This window comes from Copidosoma floridanum, unplaced genomic scaffold (genome assembly GCF_036245765.1).
Source record: "Copidosoma floridanum isolate Cflo_tuat_1 unplaced genomic scaffold, Cflo_Japanese_pri ptg000035l, whole genome shotgun sequence".
In the NCBI taxonomy this organism is placed as follows: domain Eukaryota; kingdom Metazoa; phylum Arthropoda; class Insecta; order Hymenoptera; family Encyrtidae; genus Copidosoma; species Copidosoma floridanum.
The window spans coordinates 1,690,658-1,707,599 of NW_028321912.1; the positions used below are offsets into that span (position 1 = coordinate 1,690,658).

A 16,942-nucleotide genomic window follows, 5' to 3' on the forward strand; every position below is an offset into this window, starting at 1 on the left:
AGTTTTACGTAAATTTTACGCTCGACATCGTAATTTCTAGCAAAACGCAAAAACAATCTTACTTTACACTAACATTACTAAGTATTACAATGATTTAACCAATAATCCAAATTTTAATTTACTTTGCTGTCATTCATTACCAGCATATTTCTCAGTTCTTAGCTTATATACGATATCATATTATTGACTTTTTATTTGCAACCGTCTACTCAGATTTATAACGAATTATATAACAATGATAGGTATCCTATTGACAGTTTAAGGTTACAGTCTTAGTTTTGCAGAATAAGTTTTAAGAACATTAATGGCATGTTACGTTTCTTTTTTAAATTTGTTAAGAAACTATGACACTCTTTAGATTACTAAAAAAAAAATTACAAAAATGTTAGGAGGTCTAACCTTATGTTTTCTGAGAAATAATGAAAAGAAATATTTTTGGTTACACATAGGTTGGTACGGAATGATTACTGTAGATAATTTGTAAACATCGAAATAGTAAACACTGTTAGTTTTTTTCATTATCACTTAAAAAAGTTGTAACGAAGCCATACAGATGCATGTATACAGTAGAATAGGTCAGTACAAAGTAATTTTCTTTTTATGGGTGCAAATTCTTTTTGCCCTGTCGAAAAGAAAAACGACTCTTACAAATTGGGCACTTACACACCAAACTACCAAACTCCCCTGACTTCCAGGCGTTATTTTTTTTCTTTGCGTTCGAGGTACAAAAACTACCATTTTTTACATGTAATTACGTTTTTGCTAATTTTCATTAGTGTACATCTAACTAAATGCTTATACATTTGTATTGCTGAAAAATTCTTTCATTAAAAGTATATTGTCTTGAAATTAGTTTTCTTTAACACAAGCACAATGCATCTACTGCATTGCACCCTCGGGCCACACTTAGCGGCCTTGTAATCACTTTGGACCAACAAGAAAAATATATTTCAGCGCTTTTCAGGCTCACAGTACTTACTTAAGGAGGTACCTCAGCCATAGAGTACCAACCTAGAAATTTCTGAAAAACGTTACTAGAAAAATGTCAGTATACTTTCCTACCAATCTTAGCGCTATATAAATGTTTCGATGAGATGCGTAGGTGACGTGTGGCGTACGATCATAAGAGCAGGTGTCATATGTAAACATGACATGAGTTTTTATTGAAAAAAAAATTTTGAAATGCTAATATCTCATTCTCGGATATTATAGATGAATATATTAATAACATTAATGATAATTTAAAAGGTATTAAAGAGTTGTTATAAGAAAATTAAAAAGGACTGATTCGTGTAACTAAATCACAACATAAAATAAGCAGGGTGAATACTTTTATAAAAGAATTATTTGACCGAATACTTGATTGATAAGGAAGTAGTATTAACGCTCAAGTCTTTAATAGTCTATAATTTTTGTAGTTTATGACGAAAAAAAATTTATGTTTTGCCGAGCCAAATTTTTTGAAATTTCGTTCGTATTTCCCGCCAACAATACAAACGCAATATGGCATAAAAAGTCAACAAGTCCCGCGAGTGTCATGAATAATTGATTGATCATTAAATTCAGACGTGAGCTTATTGCTTAATTTTTTTACTATACTTTTCGTCATATGTTTATTTACATTCTTTTCAATTTTCATTAAGATCTGTTGGGGAACTTCCGAGATATTTATAAATATGTCCATAAACTCCACTTTTTCCATAAAAGTGCATGTTACATTTTTCTCTTTAACTAACTAGCTCACGGCAACAAAAATTCAACGGTGTATTTTATATTTCTAAAGCATTAAGTGTACAAAGTTGGAACGGAATATATTCGGTAACTTCGTGGCTGAGGTAGCTCCTCTAGAGATTTACTTGGCGCAAAGTGTGTCCACAAGCAAAAATTGCACTTTTCGCCTTTGGTTAGATAAACCATATACTCGATTCAAGCAAAAACATACAACAACCATACCCTACGAGCACTCACGTTTGTGTTTTATGCCTTAATGACGTAAAAGTACTATTTTTGTGATTTAGTGTATCAGTTTATTTTTTTTATGGAGTATAAGGCCACAAAGGGCGCGGCTGCGGCTCTCTGTACTGAGAATAAACTAAAAATGGCTTCCCATCATTATACAAACGGTTGGTTTTCTTTGGTTTTCTAAGTTTCTTAATTCTCCTACATGGTTTTCTTACAAAATACAGTACAATCCGTCTGTGACATTTCTCATACAAAAATATGATGAAACTAAGGATGAATCCACTGATTAAAAATACAAACAGTGGGGCAACCTCAGTAATACCTAATGACGTAAACGAAACTTGTTTTTTAATGCTAGTAGTGCGAAGTCTTTCCTCCCTAATTCGAGATATTATTCCATTCTCTCGATACTTCTGGATGCTGAAAAAAAAAAAAAAAAATTAAGTAACAGTTTAAGGCAGTAATTAGAAACAAGTACTTACTGATGATTTAAAAATTCGAGAAGTGGATTTCCTTTGTTCAAAGCAATGCTTTTTCTTCTAGTGTTGCGTAGTGGAATAGCTAAGATTTTGCAATGAGACTTGAAAATTGCTGGACGTCTCAACGTATCATATGTATTATAAACAACCCTTTTATTGCATACCTAAAATGGAAAAAAAAAAACTTGAAATGATTGGTGCGTTAAAAAACAATCCATTTCATTTTATTAAATCTTTGTAGCTATTGAGATATTTTTACAACTGTTCAGAATAAGACTGTCAGCTTGTAACCAACAACAACTTTCACACAAGCACACACACGCATTGTTACGTATGTTAGAAGAATTGATTTAACCATCTGCAAAAATCTAAAAATGACGTTCTAAAACTTAATACCGTCTTCGCAGTACTGCTTTTTAAGTAAAATATTTGAGATATTTTTAAATGACTTGCATAAAACTTACCTTCGTGATAAAAAAACGTTTTATTAAAATAAAATATTAAATAACTTTCCTATGAAAAACATTTTTATCACCGTTTAAGAAACATTTTCAAAATGATATAAAAAAAAGTGTTAGAAATAATTTTTAGATGCTTTGGTGAAAGGTAATGGATTATTGATTTTTTTTAAATAGTTAATACAAAAACTGAAAACTTTAAATTACCTGCTTTAAAGCATCTTCTGAAGTTATAGGTAAACTATTATCATCCTTCAAAAACATTTTCAGTTTATCATTCACATCATTCATGGAGCTTTAAAAAAAATGTTATAAAATAAAGTTTTAAATTATAATAAAAATGATGTATTTAGTCGCAACTTTATGAAATTACCGAAAAAAACGTTAAAGTGTCTAGATTTTTTATGATGATCAATTGATATGTTTTATCCTCTAGAAATCCACGCCCATTTTTAAATGGAATGTGTGGTATCGAAACTGTAGCAAAGCTTGTAAAACAGCCTGCGTACATTGAAATAATAATAAATGCTGTCAGATATAGCGATAGTCTCGCCATCTTTGATGATACGGAATTGAATTGTAAATCTGTAAATTTTTAAATAATGTAAGTTTAGTCAGGCAATCTCATTATACATGTTCTTAAATTCTTACGGTTCTTAAATTAAATTAGATAGTGTATGATGATCTTACAAGTGCAAAGTTATAAACCATGTGAACTTGAATAATTATCCATAATTTTCAAATTGTTTAAATTTAAGTTTCCATAAATGGTATAGAAAAATCAAAATGTCTGCATAGATAGAAGTATAGCGTGCATGTAACGTATAGAAAAATTGTTTTGCTTGGTTGGGGCGAAAACCTTTTTCTCAACTCTTTAAAAGACTATCAAACACTGGATTTTTCAAAAAAATTTTAACCTTTTTTAACTTGTCTTAGACGCTTTTTTTTGGAGCGTTTGTCTTTAAACTTTAGATCTTCTGCAGGGGTTTAGTATTTTTTAGCAAAAAAGTCATAAAAATATTTTAATCAACGTTCATAGAAAAATTGATAGGTACAGTCAAATTTAATTATTTTGGTTTCACTTGTGCAACAGTACTATGTGTTGATGCAAAGAGTGAAGTAACAGTTATCAATATTGTTTCGAATTACTTTTTTTTCTTTGGGCGCTGCTAGATGAAAATACTTTTAGAACCTTTTTGTGACATTTAAACGTTTACAGAGCTTCTGGTAGAAAAAAATACATTTGCCACACACTCGCCATCCAACTATCTAACTGAAGCTACCGTATGGCCCACAAAATAGCCCCACTGATAATGGCGCTTGTACTACGTAACTATTATTTCGTTCCTTAGTATAAGGATAAACAGTGTTCGGCACGAAAGTGCCATACATCTAGGGCTACCTTACGGTTCCTTGAGCCTGCTTTGCAAGACCCTCAGGCTCCAAAACAGCCCTAGGGGTGTTGGCGCGTTTGTGACGAAAACTTAACATTTCTTACCTTCGACACAAAGTGCAATTGCTGCTTTGCGCCTTCGAGCCATACTTTGTGCACTTTTGATTACTATGGGCCTAAAGTAATTAACTAGGTGCAAAGTATTCTTACGGGCATAAAATTTCGTTTTGCACCCTAGGTAAGTAAAAGCTATATACGTGACTTGGGCACAAATATACAACAACCGTGACATTTGGACAGTTACAGCGCCTTCGGTAAAAAAATAGCATTTGTCACACGGTCGCCATCCAACCTGGGCATTTTTACGGTCCCTTAGATCCACTTTGCAGGTCTCACAGGTTGTAAAATAGCCCCAAGCATAATTACGCTTGTACAACAAGAACTATTATTTGTTTCAATAAATAAAATTGTTCTTTGTGTATACAAAAAAGCTTAATTTATACTTTTCAAACATGTAAGGTAAAATTTAAATAGATATTTTCACCCCAAGATTCTAAGCGTTCTTCCCTTTAATGTTAATGTCTAGGTCGGTTCGATGGTGCTTATGTAGAAAATACTTTTTTATGCCAAAGGTGTTATGAAAGTACATTTATTCAAAAAAAATTGCGAAACTCAAGAAACGTCGAGGCAGAAATTAAGTACATTCCATAGTTAGGTCACCAAGTACGACTTGCGTGGTTAAATAGCACTATAACGAATAGTTGTTTTTGTATCTGGTGGCGCACGTCACCAGGGCAAGCACCAGGACAGCGAAACTTTAATATTTTGGCTTTTCAAATAAAATCATGTTTTATTCAATTTATTGGTGATATTAAATTTAATTTTATAATTCTTTAAAAATCAATTATTTACTTTCGACGGAGGGGTAAGGATCATCACTTTCTGTTGGAGGTTAATATATTTTGGTAATAATTATGTTAAACTTAAAAATTATCTTATTGAATTTCTTAAAAGTTTTTTTAACTTACGACTATAACAAGATGTAAATTTGAATAAAAACATCCTCCAATTTTAAAAGTTCATAAGATTTTTTTTTAATTTTTTTTGAGGCACACCTTTGATATAAGGCTTATTTTATCATTTTGTAAAACAGTGTCAAATTAATGACTGAAACCTATGTTTACTATTTTTCCCTCGCCGTACATGATATTGCAAGCATAAAAATTTTATCGATGAAGGGGGACAAATTCTAAATTGGTTTTTTCTACTAACACATATAAACACATGTTCAATGCTGTCAATGCAGTCAACGCTAAGTGTATTCGAATCAGTACATAAGATGCAATTTTTAATATTTCTATATTTTTACTGATTCAGACTCTATTTATCTATTCTCATTTCATGAAGTTAATAAGAAGATAAATGTATCAGTCTCTTAAACAACAAGTGTTGAATTATTCACGTCGTATTTTAACAGTATATTTTATGTATTGAAGCATAACTTATTCAAGTTCATTGAATTATGGAAAGCAGTAAAAATAGAAATCAAAATTAAAATGCACTGTATTACGGAGGAATTTAAAGAAACTGATGGTAACTTGAACTTTTTAAAAGAAGACATAATACATGCTTCTTATACAGCTACTAATAAATATGCAGTGTATTCACTTATTTTAAGAAAAATTATCAACAAAGCTTGATTCGAGCATATTTAAATTTCATTAGACTTATTCCAACCGTGTATTAATCTGTTACATACGCACAAACAAAAAAATATTGTATAGTATGGTATAAATAATTTAACATTAGTACATGTTTGTATTCACATTAATGAACTACTAATGTAAAGAAACCAAACGTCAAAACCATAAGAATATATAATCACAAAAAGTATCAGGTGATGCAAGATGTCACCGCAGTAAGTAAAAAAAAAAATTATAATTATGACAATGGCTATCTCAAAAGAAGAAATAAAAATTGAATTAGTTGGTGGTGAGCAGTGCGTCAATTGTCTCATATTCGTATTTAATCACGAATACAAGCATTACTTTTTACCAAAGTAGGTACAAACATCTTCGTTTCTAGAGTAACCAACTAATCAATCATATGTATTTAAAAATTACTAGAGAAATAACAAACATGAGAAGTGAATCATCATAATAGTTTTGTATAATATGATATAAATAACGTAATATAAATCTGTCTACTGTATTTTCGGAAAAATCTTCGTTGACTGTTTACCTGTAAACTCCTGATGTACAAACATTCGCCATACATTTAAAAAACCGTCCGACAGTTTATAAATGAATCCTCTCATTCAGATTATTCAGATATTATAAAAGAGCCAAAATGTGGTAATTAATTGTTATTATTTTGACAGGTGCCTAGTTTTTTGAAAGGTAACATTTCTGTTAAATGAAACAATTTGTGTCTAAATTTAGTCTCGAAAATTATCATTGTATAATTTAGTTACACAAAGTTTGAAATATAGGATTATGCTTTTCTAAAGTAGTATCACATTTATATTACCAAATAAAAAAGTTATTTAGGTGACAGTTGAAAAATATTCTGCAAAATCTGAGACCCTTACTTGATATATTTTAATCTATACGGTAAAGTTTTTATAAGACGCTATTAAAAAATTGTTTCGTAAGAGACCCCCGTACTGAAGACCTTTTAACAAGATTTGAGAGTAGAACATATTAAATATTATAATTTATTAAAAAAATTTCGTCGAAATACTTGGAAAAAAAAACTAAAATTTTGAAAAATTTAATGAAGAATTATTTATGTAATCACGATAATAAAAAAAACTTAAATAACATTTTTTAATAAATATACATATAAAATGAGTGCGTGTGTTTGTGTGTGTATGTGTGTGTAAATTGGCTGGTACTAAAAAAAGGTTTGTTTGGATTAGAATATTTTTTAACTTACTGATCAATATGCCAACAGATATTATTCGTTTTATCTAACCGATCCAATAAACAAACAGAAAGTGAATCGTAAATTAAACTTAAGTTACAAACCACAGTATGACAAAAAGTCAGAAGTAGCCTTAAAGGATTCGTTAATAGTGAAATAGCTCGTAAAATACTAGGCTCACGTGAAGGTCACCGGTTCATTCGTAACAGAAAAAAAAATTAAAACTAAATAAATGTCAAAGCTTAATTTAAAAGAAAAAAGTCTCTAAAATTTTGAAATCATGTAAATAAAGTGTGCCTTATTAATTTGAAGTATTAATCATTTTGATAAAAATCGCCCAAGCCAACTTAATAAGTAAGGAAAGCTGCCCCTTGACACTCTCGAGAAGCTGCTTGTCTACGGTGAGATAGCAGCTCTACTAGGTGGAAAAGGGACACTACAATAGAGCGATGATAGCATGGCTCTTCTGTACCTGGAGGAGTATTCCCCACCAATTCTCTTTCATAACAGTGCGCGCAGCGCTAGTCATTAACTCGAATAGTCCAACTGCAGTAAGCAACGACAGCGTTTAGTATTAGTACAAGCAGTGATTGTTGCACCTTCAGCTGTACAAGTAGCACACAGAGCGCATATCAAATTTATACAGTAATCAGTTCGATATTGTTCAATCGTCGTTGTCGACTCTGTTGAAGCGGCAGTTTGAACGATTATTTGTACTCGAATTTCTTGTTCTAAATTATCATGACTTTTGCGGAAATACCGACATATACCGACGAAAAAGTACTCGCATCCATTGAAGAAGGTATACGGGGACTTACGGCTCCACGATCTCTTCCCCGTGCAACTTTTAATAATAAAAGCCTCATCTTACCAATTAATCAGAGCTACGGTGACAACAGTCCCTCCAAAGTTAAGCCACACAAGGTAAAAGACCATTTCTATATTGAATTATTACTGTTTTTTTAGAACGAAGTTTTTTATCGCGGGTTACCATGGGATAATATGGACTTCCCGTGTATTTCCTATGTATAAGAATGGTTGGAAACGGAGACTCATCAGGCAATAAGTGTAAGAAAAAATCACGCACTTCTAAAGAGGGGGTGCACTTTTACAGAGGGTAGACGTAACTCAGAGAGAAAGAGAGGGGTAGCCGTAGACAGATTAAGGAAAAAGCGTGCACTCCCATTTTTGCTGGCTGAAGAAAAAAACATAAATTGAAGATAATGTGATTACGAATTAAATGCAATAAGAATTTTGGCAACCGAATGTTATTTAAATGAATAGGAGAACTTTTCTGGTTGACATGCATCAACACGACCCTTATACCCGTCTAAGCTCAGGTGCTATAATCACATTACCAGTAGAAAATTGGTGGCGAAATAAAATATTAAAATTAGTAAAATAAAAAATAGCAATACTATATACACTATCTAATAAAATTATTCCAATAAAAAACATTTTAAAAAATTGTTGCATAAATGGCAGATCAATGTATATAGTCAGTATTGATAAAATCAGTAATTGTTAAATAGTATAACCAACCAATATTACAAAATACGCTAAATCTTCAAAAGGAAATAAGATAGAGCCAAAATATCGAGTTTTACGGGTCTCTTTTGAGGAAAATAGCATTGTGACACACAAAAAAAAAGGCGTTGAGTTATGTAAAGACATTACCTAAAATATCCGGCCTCTAAATATTTTTTTATAAAATCAAGATGGAAAAATAGTGAGAAAATTAAAGCATATTTGCAGAATTCTTACAAATATGTAGGATTTATTTCTCATTTTTTGCCTAACAATAACCTTAAAAGTTATTTTAAAAAATTCCTTGAGCCTCTTATTCATAAAAAATGTGCAGAAAAGACATAAATATACCACCGTAACCCACGAGAAAAAGAGGGACTCCAAGTCCTACACTCTGGTTTTTAGAATGAACTCTTTGTAATTTAATGATCGATGATTTTTGTAGGAAGATTTTTATAAAGAGGTAGACTGCACAGGATTTGCTCTGGAAGAAATTTACGTATTCGTAAGTATCGTTTAGTTTTATTCGTCATACATATAATTTAAATGATAGATAAAAATACAAAAAAAATTATTAATAAAAATGACATAATATGAATAGCAAAAAATATTTTCAATAAATTTTGTTTCAACTATAGGTCGAAGACAAATTAATCGTAGTCGAGGGTATACATAAAAAGTTGCAAGATGAGCACGGTAATGTCTACAAAAATTTGTCAAAGACGTTTCCCGTCTCTGAAAACTACGACTTGAATGATGCTAAAATAACCTTAGTCTTGGACGGTACATTAACTATCTACATTCCTTGTAAGGTTGAGCCATTAGCGGATGAGAACTGTACCATCAAAAGTCCATACAACAATGAACCAACTGAAGAAATATAATTTCAGTTAGAAGAATAATATTCTAATGGTATTTCATAACTTCATCTTTTTAAAAATTCAAATAAATGATAAAAACTACGAGAAGAATTTAATATTTTTTATTTTGTTGATATATATATAACCATATTATGTCATTTGTATACACACTTTCATGCAATAAATACACTCCCATAAAATGGTAAAATTTTATAGTGTGTATTGATAAGTCCTCTAGCAAAGCAAAACGACTAATTTCTTTCCGATTTCATTTGTATATAATATTTGACATAATCATGTAGTTGCAAAAAAATTGTTTATCACACGTTCCTAATACTTGTCACTGAAAGCTTTATCTAAAAATAGGCAACAGATATTTTTCTAAAATATTACTAATTATAATATTTTACATGAGAAAAGAAATGAAGGCGAGCAATAACAAAGTAACTAATTCATACAATCTTTCTGTTACATTTAAATATAATAATATGCGTACATTATATCCTGAGGCAAAAATGACAAGTCAACAGCACAGGTAGTCTAAACTTATTTGTTGAAAGTGTAGCATTGAATTTTAAGTGAGGTAACAAGGTCAGATTATTTTAATAATTTCACAAGATTATAAGATGTATATTATGGTACAAGGATGTAACATGACAAGGGATGGCCTTGTCTACCACTATCTGTGCGGTTACATAATGCCGACGCCGGTCCTCCCCCCAGCAAATCTATTGGTGAGGTTCAAGGTTTTGATGCCTCTTGCACGACAGATTTCCATAGATTAAAATTTTCCATAATTGATTTTTGTGATTCTATGTGTGTCGCGCTACTTGATAAAGGACAGTGCTTTTTTTGTCCAATTAAAAAACGGAAAAGGGTGTATTTCAGTGCAGTGGCCTTCCTGTTGCCAATAAGGTCCCCTCTTTCTTAGATTAGACTGAAGTCGCAACTCTTCTTCATATGTTTTTAATAGAATTGTACTGCCCCATGAGTTACGGTTACCTGCTATTACTCAGGCCTCATAGTCTGTCTTGACAGTTTTACCAAAACCACCGCGCTGGAAAGGAACGATGCACATGGCCAGCCCCAGAGAACAGCTTGTGAGTAAAGCTATTATATGTCATTGTAGTGTGTCAGTGTAGTAAATGCTCTGGTGGAAAAGTTGTAAACGTCACTGTTTCTTAAGCAAAGTGGGGTAGAATGCTATTTGGTTTGACGCCCCCTCACACGATCTAAGCTGTCAGCAGCGGAATCTCCGTCAAGGTCTTGCACACCCGAGAGAAAGATTATCAACATTATTACTAGTTATTATTATTTTTATCATTTAAATATATATTACTCGTACAATATATTTTTTTAATATTCATATAATTACTATTCTTGTCATCATTAATGCTGTAATAACTAAAAAAAATAAAACATTACTAGACTTCATACGTTAGGTTTCTAAGAAATGAGGGGTAAAGGGTACAGTTGTTGATCTCCCGATACTGATTTACTGCCAGATGCATTTTTAACTAGAGCTTTTATATATAAATATACAAATTATACAGAGGTATTTTTAGATTTTTTGGTGGCTAGATTTCCAACGTTAGGTGACAGTCACCTTCTATACTGCATTAAAAAATCGGCTGCATATTTGGAAGAAAAAGGAGTTATTTTTTACAAATTGAAACTCTTTCATCGGCTGATGAACCTTGTGAAATTTATTGTACGGAAACAAAAAACAAAAGATGATTTCTTCAAAGAAAATTGCAATTTTAAATTATTTAAATCATTGGGAAATCATATGAATTTGATGTACGTCGTTATTTAGCGTACACAGGTGGTTTAACTTAAACAAAAGATTACTTCATTTTTATACACAAAAAATTTTAGTAAATGCATGAACTTTTTGTAATTAGTATAAAATATCAAGTAGGCTCTAACAATATGCTATATAGTCATCGGCCGTATTTGCCATTAATATTAGTCATTCTAACACCATACTTTAAACTTTTTGCAATTTGAAGAATTACCGTAAGTAATTCTTTTCAAATCTAATTTTATTTTCTCTCAAAACTCATGAAACAAACACGTATTTTCCGTCTAAAGATCGTGAATAAAGTCATTTACGACTGGACTTTATAAAATAACTGAACAGAGTAATTCTTACCATGGCTATTGTCATCAAACGTTGATAAAAATGTTGAATGTCATCGTATGCTTTATGAATAAAAATGCAGAAGGTTAGTATTTTTGGAAGCTGTAACGAGTGGGCCATAGCAAGATAAAAAATTATCGTTTTACTTCAGTTTTAAATGGTAATCAGCTTTTAAGTATACAATTTTGAAAGTGATAGAATCCAAGCAGAAACAAGAGAGTATAAGTAAGGCTATATTTTTATTCTCCAGAGACTCAATAATAACATTCGTATACCCAGAAACCGCTTATACAAGTATACAATATTTATGATGAAGAACGAGGCAAAATCACCAAGTATATGGCTCGAATCTAGTTCTGTCCACTGTGAAGTGGGGAGAGTACAAGGGTATAGTGTTGTTTAAATAATAAATGAAGCTGATAATGCTGGTTTTTAATTATATAATACTTGTCTTTCTTCTCGCTTGTGTTCTCTGACTATAATGACGTGGAAACCAACTTGTTTCGTACACGTGTAGAATGATGTCAAAGATGAGTAAGCCAGGGTTGGTCAGTTGGAGAAGATACCTGCACTGTTTTGTCGGTGAGAGATAGAGCAAACAGCCTTGATGTCATACTAGTAAGACTATATTTTTTGGATGAAAAAAGATATGACGTTTAATACGACATGTGCCTCGAGCAGCACAGTCGTGGAAAATTCGTTGGGTGTGACTCTGTATCTTTAACACGAAGAGGTACGCATTATTAAAGAGTATGGAGGAGTTGCATAGCAGTAGCTGTTTATATCTACGCTTGATTTACTTCAACGTTAAAAATTAAAGTGAGCGTTGCTCTGTAATTGTGGGTATTGTAAAGAACTTTTGTCTCGCGTAAAACGCCGGAATATTATACAAGGCTTCGTTTATTTCGTGTTTTTTTAGTTATAAATATCGTGGTCCGTATTTTATCGTATAATACGATTTTTGCTCTGGAAGTAACACTTTTGCCATTAAGTACAAAGACTAGTGCCCTTTCTTAAACAAAAATGTATTGAGTTCTCTGTACTTAACAAGTATAAAGTATTATTTTCTAGATATTTATTATCGCTCGAAGAAGAATGAACAATAAACGATTCAACAGACATAAGTAATTCCGAAAAAGTAGCAGCTTTTGTATAAGCAATGAGACTTGAATATGATAATCAATTAAAAATTGTATATTATCATTTAGACTATCTTTCTACTAGCGTTTCTTGCGATAAAAAAATTTACGATATTTAGTTATTACTTTGAAAACACGTAGGAGAATCACACATGCACCCAATTGGAGGTACTGCTCACAACGACGATAAAGAAAAATTTTGAATTGATAAATAATTTAAAGTAATTACTATGCTATTACGCACAATGGCCCATACACATTCCATCGTATATTTGTAATTTATTGCTTTAAATCACAGATAAGGCGTTACAAAAGCGTAAAATAAAACAATACGGCATCGTTGGTATTCGTTTATGATGCGGTGATGTACACAGATAGAGGATTTGGATCAGAGATCCTGAGGGAAAGCTAGAGTCAGCAAAAAAATTCTTAGATATCTTTCCACCACCAATTCATGACAGGAGCATTTCCTTAACCACAATCAAAAGTTAATCTATTTATAATCATTTTTTTTATTGTAAACGGCTCAAGTAACTTTGAATTTTAATAAGTGTATAATGAATATTATTTTTTCAACCAGTTTATAATGAAGAATCAAACAAATTCAAACTATTCTGTAGAGCTGCTTTTATTGCTCTTCAAAAATCATTTGTAAAATAACTAACTGTGATAACCGAAAGGAATGTATTGATAACAAAATTTTTCAAAGAAATTTCTGCGATTTGGATATGAGGATAGGAGGTTTATGAATTATTTTCTATGTATAATGAGAAAGACTAGAAGGTAACAAATTATAAGGAACAGGTCTTACTGTTATATGTTGAACGCAAGCAATTAACACATTAATCAACGAATAGACTGAGAAATAAAGAACTCCCTCAATAAAAGCTAAGCGGAATTCAACGAAAAAATTACTTGAGACCATATACTTTTGCCATTAAGTGATGTATATTTTAACTAGTGTAAGGTTTTTAGAGACTTAAAATTTAATTTTTTTTTTCTTATTTTCTCAGACCAATTTTATGGGGTCGGAATTTTAAAGTAACTTAAACCGCATTAAACTTAGGTTACTGAAATTTAAATATTTATAATGGTTAAAAAATGTTTAAATTTTTAATATTTTGTTACAATACAATACGTATTAAAAAGCTTTCATTTAAACTTTCAACTAAGTTTTTGATTGCAATAATGGGTAAAATTTCAATTTTTTTCTTGTGATCAAAGGCCATCGGTTAATTACGTAAGACTAATAAGACAAAGTTGAATCTGTAATTTAACGTAATTGAATGAAAATTGAATTTTAAAAAACAATGATAAACATTTACTATTGAAAATAAACAATGATAATCAAACCTTCATCAAATAATTTAAAGTTATTCATGAAGGCTTGTAGTTTTCTTTATTTTTTGTCAAAACTCTATAAATGTATCCTTTATTTCAGAAAAATTCTAACATATACGTGTACAGTACCAATGCTTCACGTGACTAAAGTCAGTTATAAACTGATGGAAAAAAATCATTTTGCACGGTATTGTTCGAGTACTTCTCGTACACATTCACAAAATATTTAAGGTCTAAATATATAGAATAACGTTTTTTTCAGAAAACATGACAAATTTCGAGGATGTCAGTAAAATAATAAGCAGAACATTAACAAACGATTAATTTAAAAATCTAAGATATGTAGTTAATAGATAGTCGACTTCTTGTTTTGCAGATTGAAATTAATATAGTAAATCCTGAAAGATGGTTGTTTATGTTTGAACACAGTTTTTTCACCACACTCTAATGCTCCTTGAAAAGGGGCTGGGCGACCATCTTGTATCAAAGATACCTACTCTTTCTCCACCCCCTTTTTGTAATAGAAGGACTTTTTTTTTTTCGGAAGCGTTTACACACATATACAGCAACAGACACTTTTTTTTTAGTTTGACAATTAGTAGAAAATTTTCCGATCTCATATTTTTGATCAATCAAATGAACTTACCTGTAAGTGATGTTCGATCGTAATTATATTACAGAGACTCGTTCAACGACATACCAAATGCATTTTTCTTTTTTTCTTGCTATACATCACGATTTTTAGAGTTAGTACTTAATTTTTCCACCAAAGGCCCCAGGGCCCTGCACTGATAGGTCGCCTGTGGGGTACGTCATTTCTATTAGAAATAATTAGTTTTTTTTTTTTTTTTTTAATTCGCCCAATTCTTTAGGTTGTAGCTAATGATCTTTCATCATACTTATGGGTGGGATTGGTACGTCTTCGAATGAGACTCTTTAATATAATAACGATAGAACATCACTTACAGGTAAGTTCGTTTGTTCGATCAATTATATTTTATTCGTTTCGTTCGAAGACATACCAAATGCAGATGTTTAGAGGCAAGGTAATTTTACACTCTACACATTTTTTTTTTTTCTTCTTTCTCCTCTTTTTTGTTTCTTCAAGGTCGCGTCTTACATAAACTGAAATGCCATACACGAACATACTTACCTAAAGAGACAGTAGAGAATGATGGTGCAAGTACTGATCTTTCTCTCCTTCTCTTCTTATGCATTGATAATGTTATCCATATATCGTTCGATGGAATTTTAAAATCACTTTCTGTTTTATTTTTTTCTGTCTTATCTATTCATAAAAATTGGACGTAAAAGCCTCCATGTTTTTATTTATACATTTACTTAAGGGTTGCTTAATCAAATTTGGCAGCAGAGTTTTTTGCATTTTTATCCGTTACTTTTTTCAACACTATTATAATATCAAGGGCTGTCAGACCTCAACATTAGGCAAACTATAACACCACTTTCTTAATCGCATTGACATAGCAAACGGCCAATGCTCAAATTAGTATCCCTGCTATATGTTTCCAATGATAACAGCAATATATGTATAGAAAGATAAAGTAGAAATATGAATCATTTCTACTTTTTGCCACGAGATGATGCTAACAATTACAAGAATCAATGTACGTTTCATTGTCTCTGGCCATTGTAATGATAATAACAAGGCAAGACTTTTGGCTGCTGGAGCCCACGGTATCCTTTTCGAGTGGTTCATTCTATGGCCAGATCAGCTTGAGGGATGTACCTACAGCCGTTATCAGACTCAGCACGTGACCTAGGGAACCAGGTAAGTTTCGCTTATTCAAAACTTAGATTTATTGTGGACGTCTGGATCTTGTCTCGAGTCACAAGAGTAATTACCTAAGTTGACAAAATTTAAAAGTGATACTTTAAACTTTATATAAACCCTCTCTTTTTATTGCATAAATTCTACCATTGAGTGCCACTTGAGTCGGATATTGGTAGCCAAACAAGAACTTAAACCAGTGAGCTAGCTGAGCCCTTGAGATTTATTATAAAGTCTATTCATCTATCGACACAAGTCAAATAACTCATTAAGAAAAGACTTTACACAAATTAAAACATAAACAAGTCGAATAAATTCTCTTGTAGTTAATTGAAGGTGCGTATATCATACATTTCTTTTCATTATTATTAATCGTTATATATTAACAAATATAATAAGTAATACCAACATGCTTTCACCATGACACTTACACAATTCAAGCAATTTAATTTAGCACTAATAGGCTGTAAGTGACAAATGTAAGACAGTTACAATAAAAAAAACACATCCTCAACAAAATAACTCTGATTTCTGGTAATTTATTTACGTGCATATTAACTCAGTACATTTGTTACTTAAGTACTCAGCATAACATTATGAGAATTTTGGTACTATATAATATTAACAATTAAGAATATACACTTTAAGTACTTGAAAATTGTTTTGTCTCAATAGTTATACTTAAAAAATATATTATTCTATGTATGGCAATGGGGCCTGTAAAGCCACTTTGGTTGGTTTGCAAATACTCTCATTCGAACTTTGATTCTCTATTGATTGCAATAACTGTAACACCTGAAAATATAATGATCATTTTATATCTAGAATTAAGAACGATTCGAAGTGTTATTGTAAAACTGTATTAAGACTGTATATTATTTGTTAGTTAAATCATAACTAGTGATGTAATGAGAAAATTAATGTTA

General features: G+C 31.2%; 1 protein-coding gene across 1 annotated transcript; it reads left to right on the forward strand.

Annotated features, from left to right (window-relative positions):
• The first annotated feature begins 7,784 nt into the window (after window positions 1-7,784).
• On the forward strand, window positions 7,785-9,634 carry LOC106645480 (protein lethal(2)essential for life-like). Its single transcript, XM_089597705.1, has 3 exons — window positions 7,785-8,141; window positions 9,190-9,249; window positions 9,383-9,634. Exons 1-3 carry the CDS (start codon window positions 7,959-7,961, stop codon window positions 9,626-9,628), a joined length of 489 nt encoding a protein of 162 aa, XP_089453831.1. The 5' UTR covers window positions 7,785-7,958; the 3' UTR covers window positions 9,629-9,634.
• Window positions 9,635-16,942: the final 7,308 nt, after the last annotated feature.

Bases quoted from the DNA above. Each gene is read 5' to 3' on its own strand.
- LOC106645480 (XM_089597705.1), top strand. From the start codon at position 7,959: ATGACTTTTGCGGAAATACCGACATATACCGACGAAAAAGTACTCGCA. The intron at 8,142-9,189 runs GTAAAAGACCAT...TGATTTTTGTAG, and splicing joins CCAAAGTTAAGCCACACAAG to GAAGATTTTTATAAAGAGGT. The intron at 9,250-9,382 runs GTAAGTATCGTT...TTTCAACTATAG, and splicing joins TGGAAGAAATTTACGTATTC to GTCGAAGACAAATTAATCGT.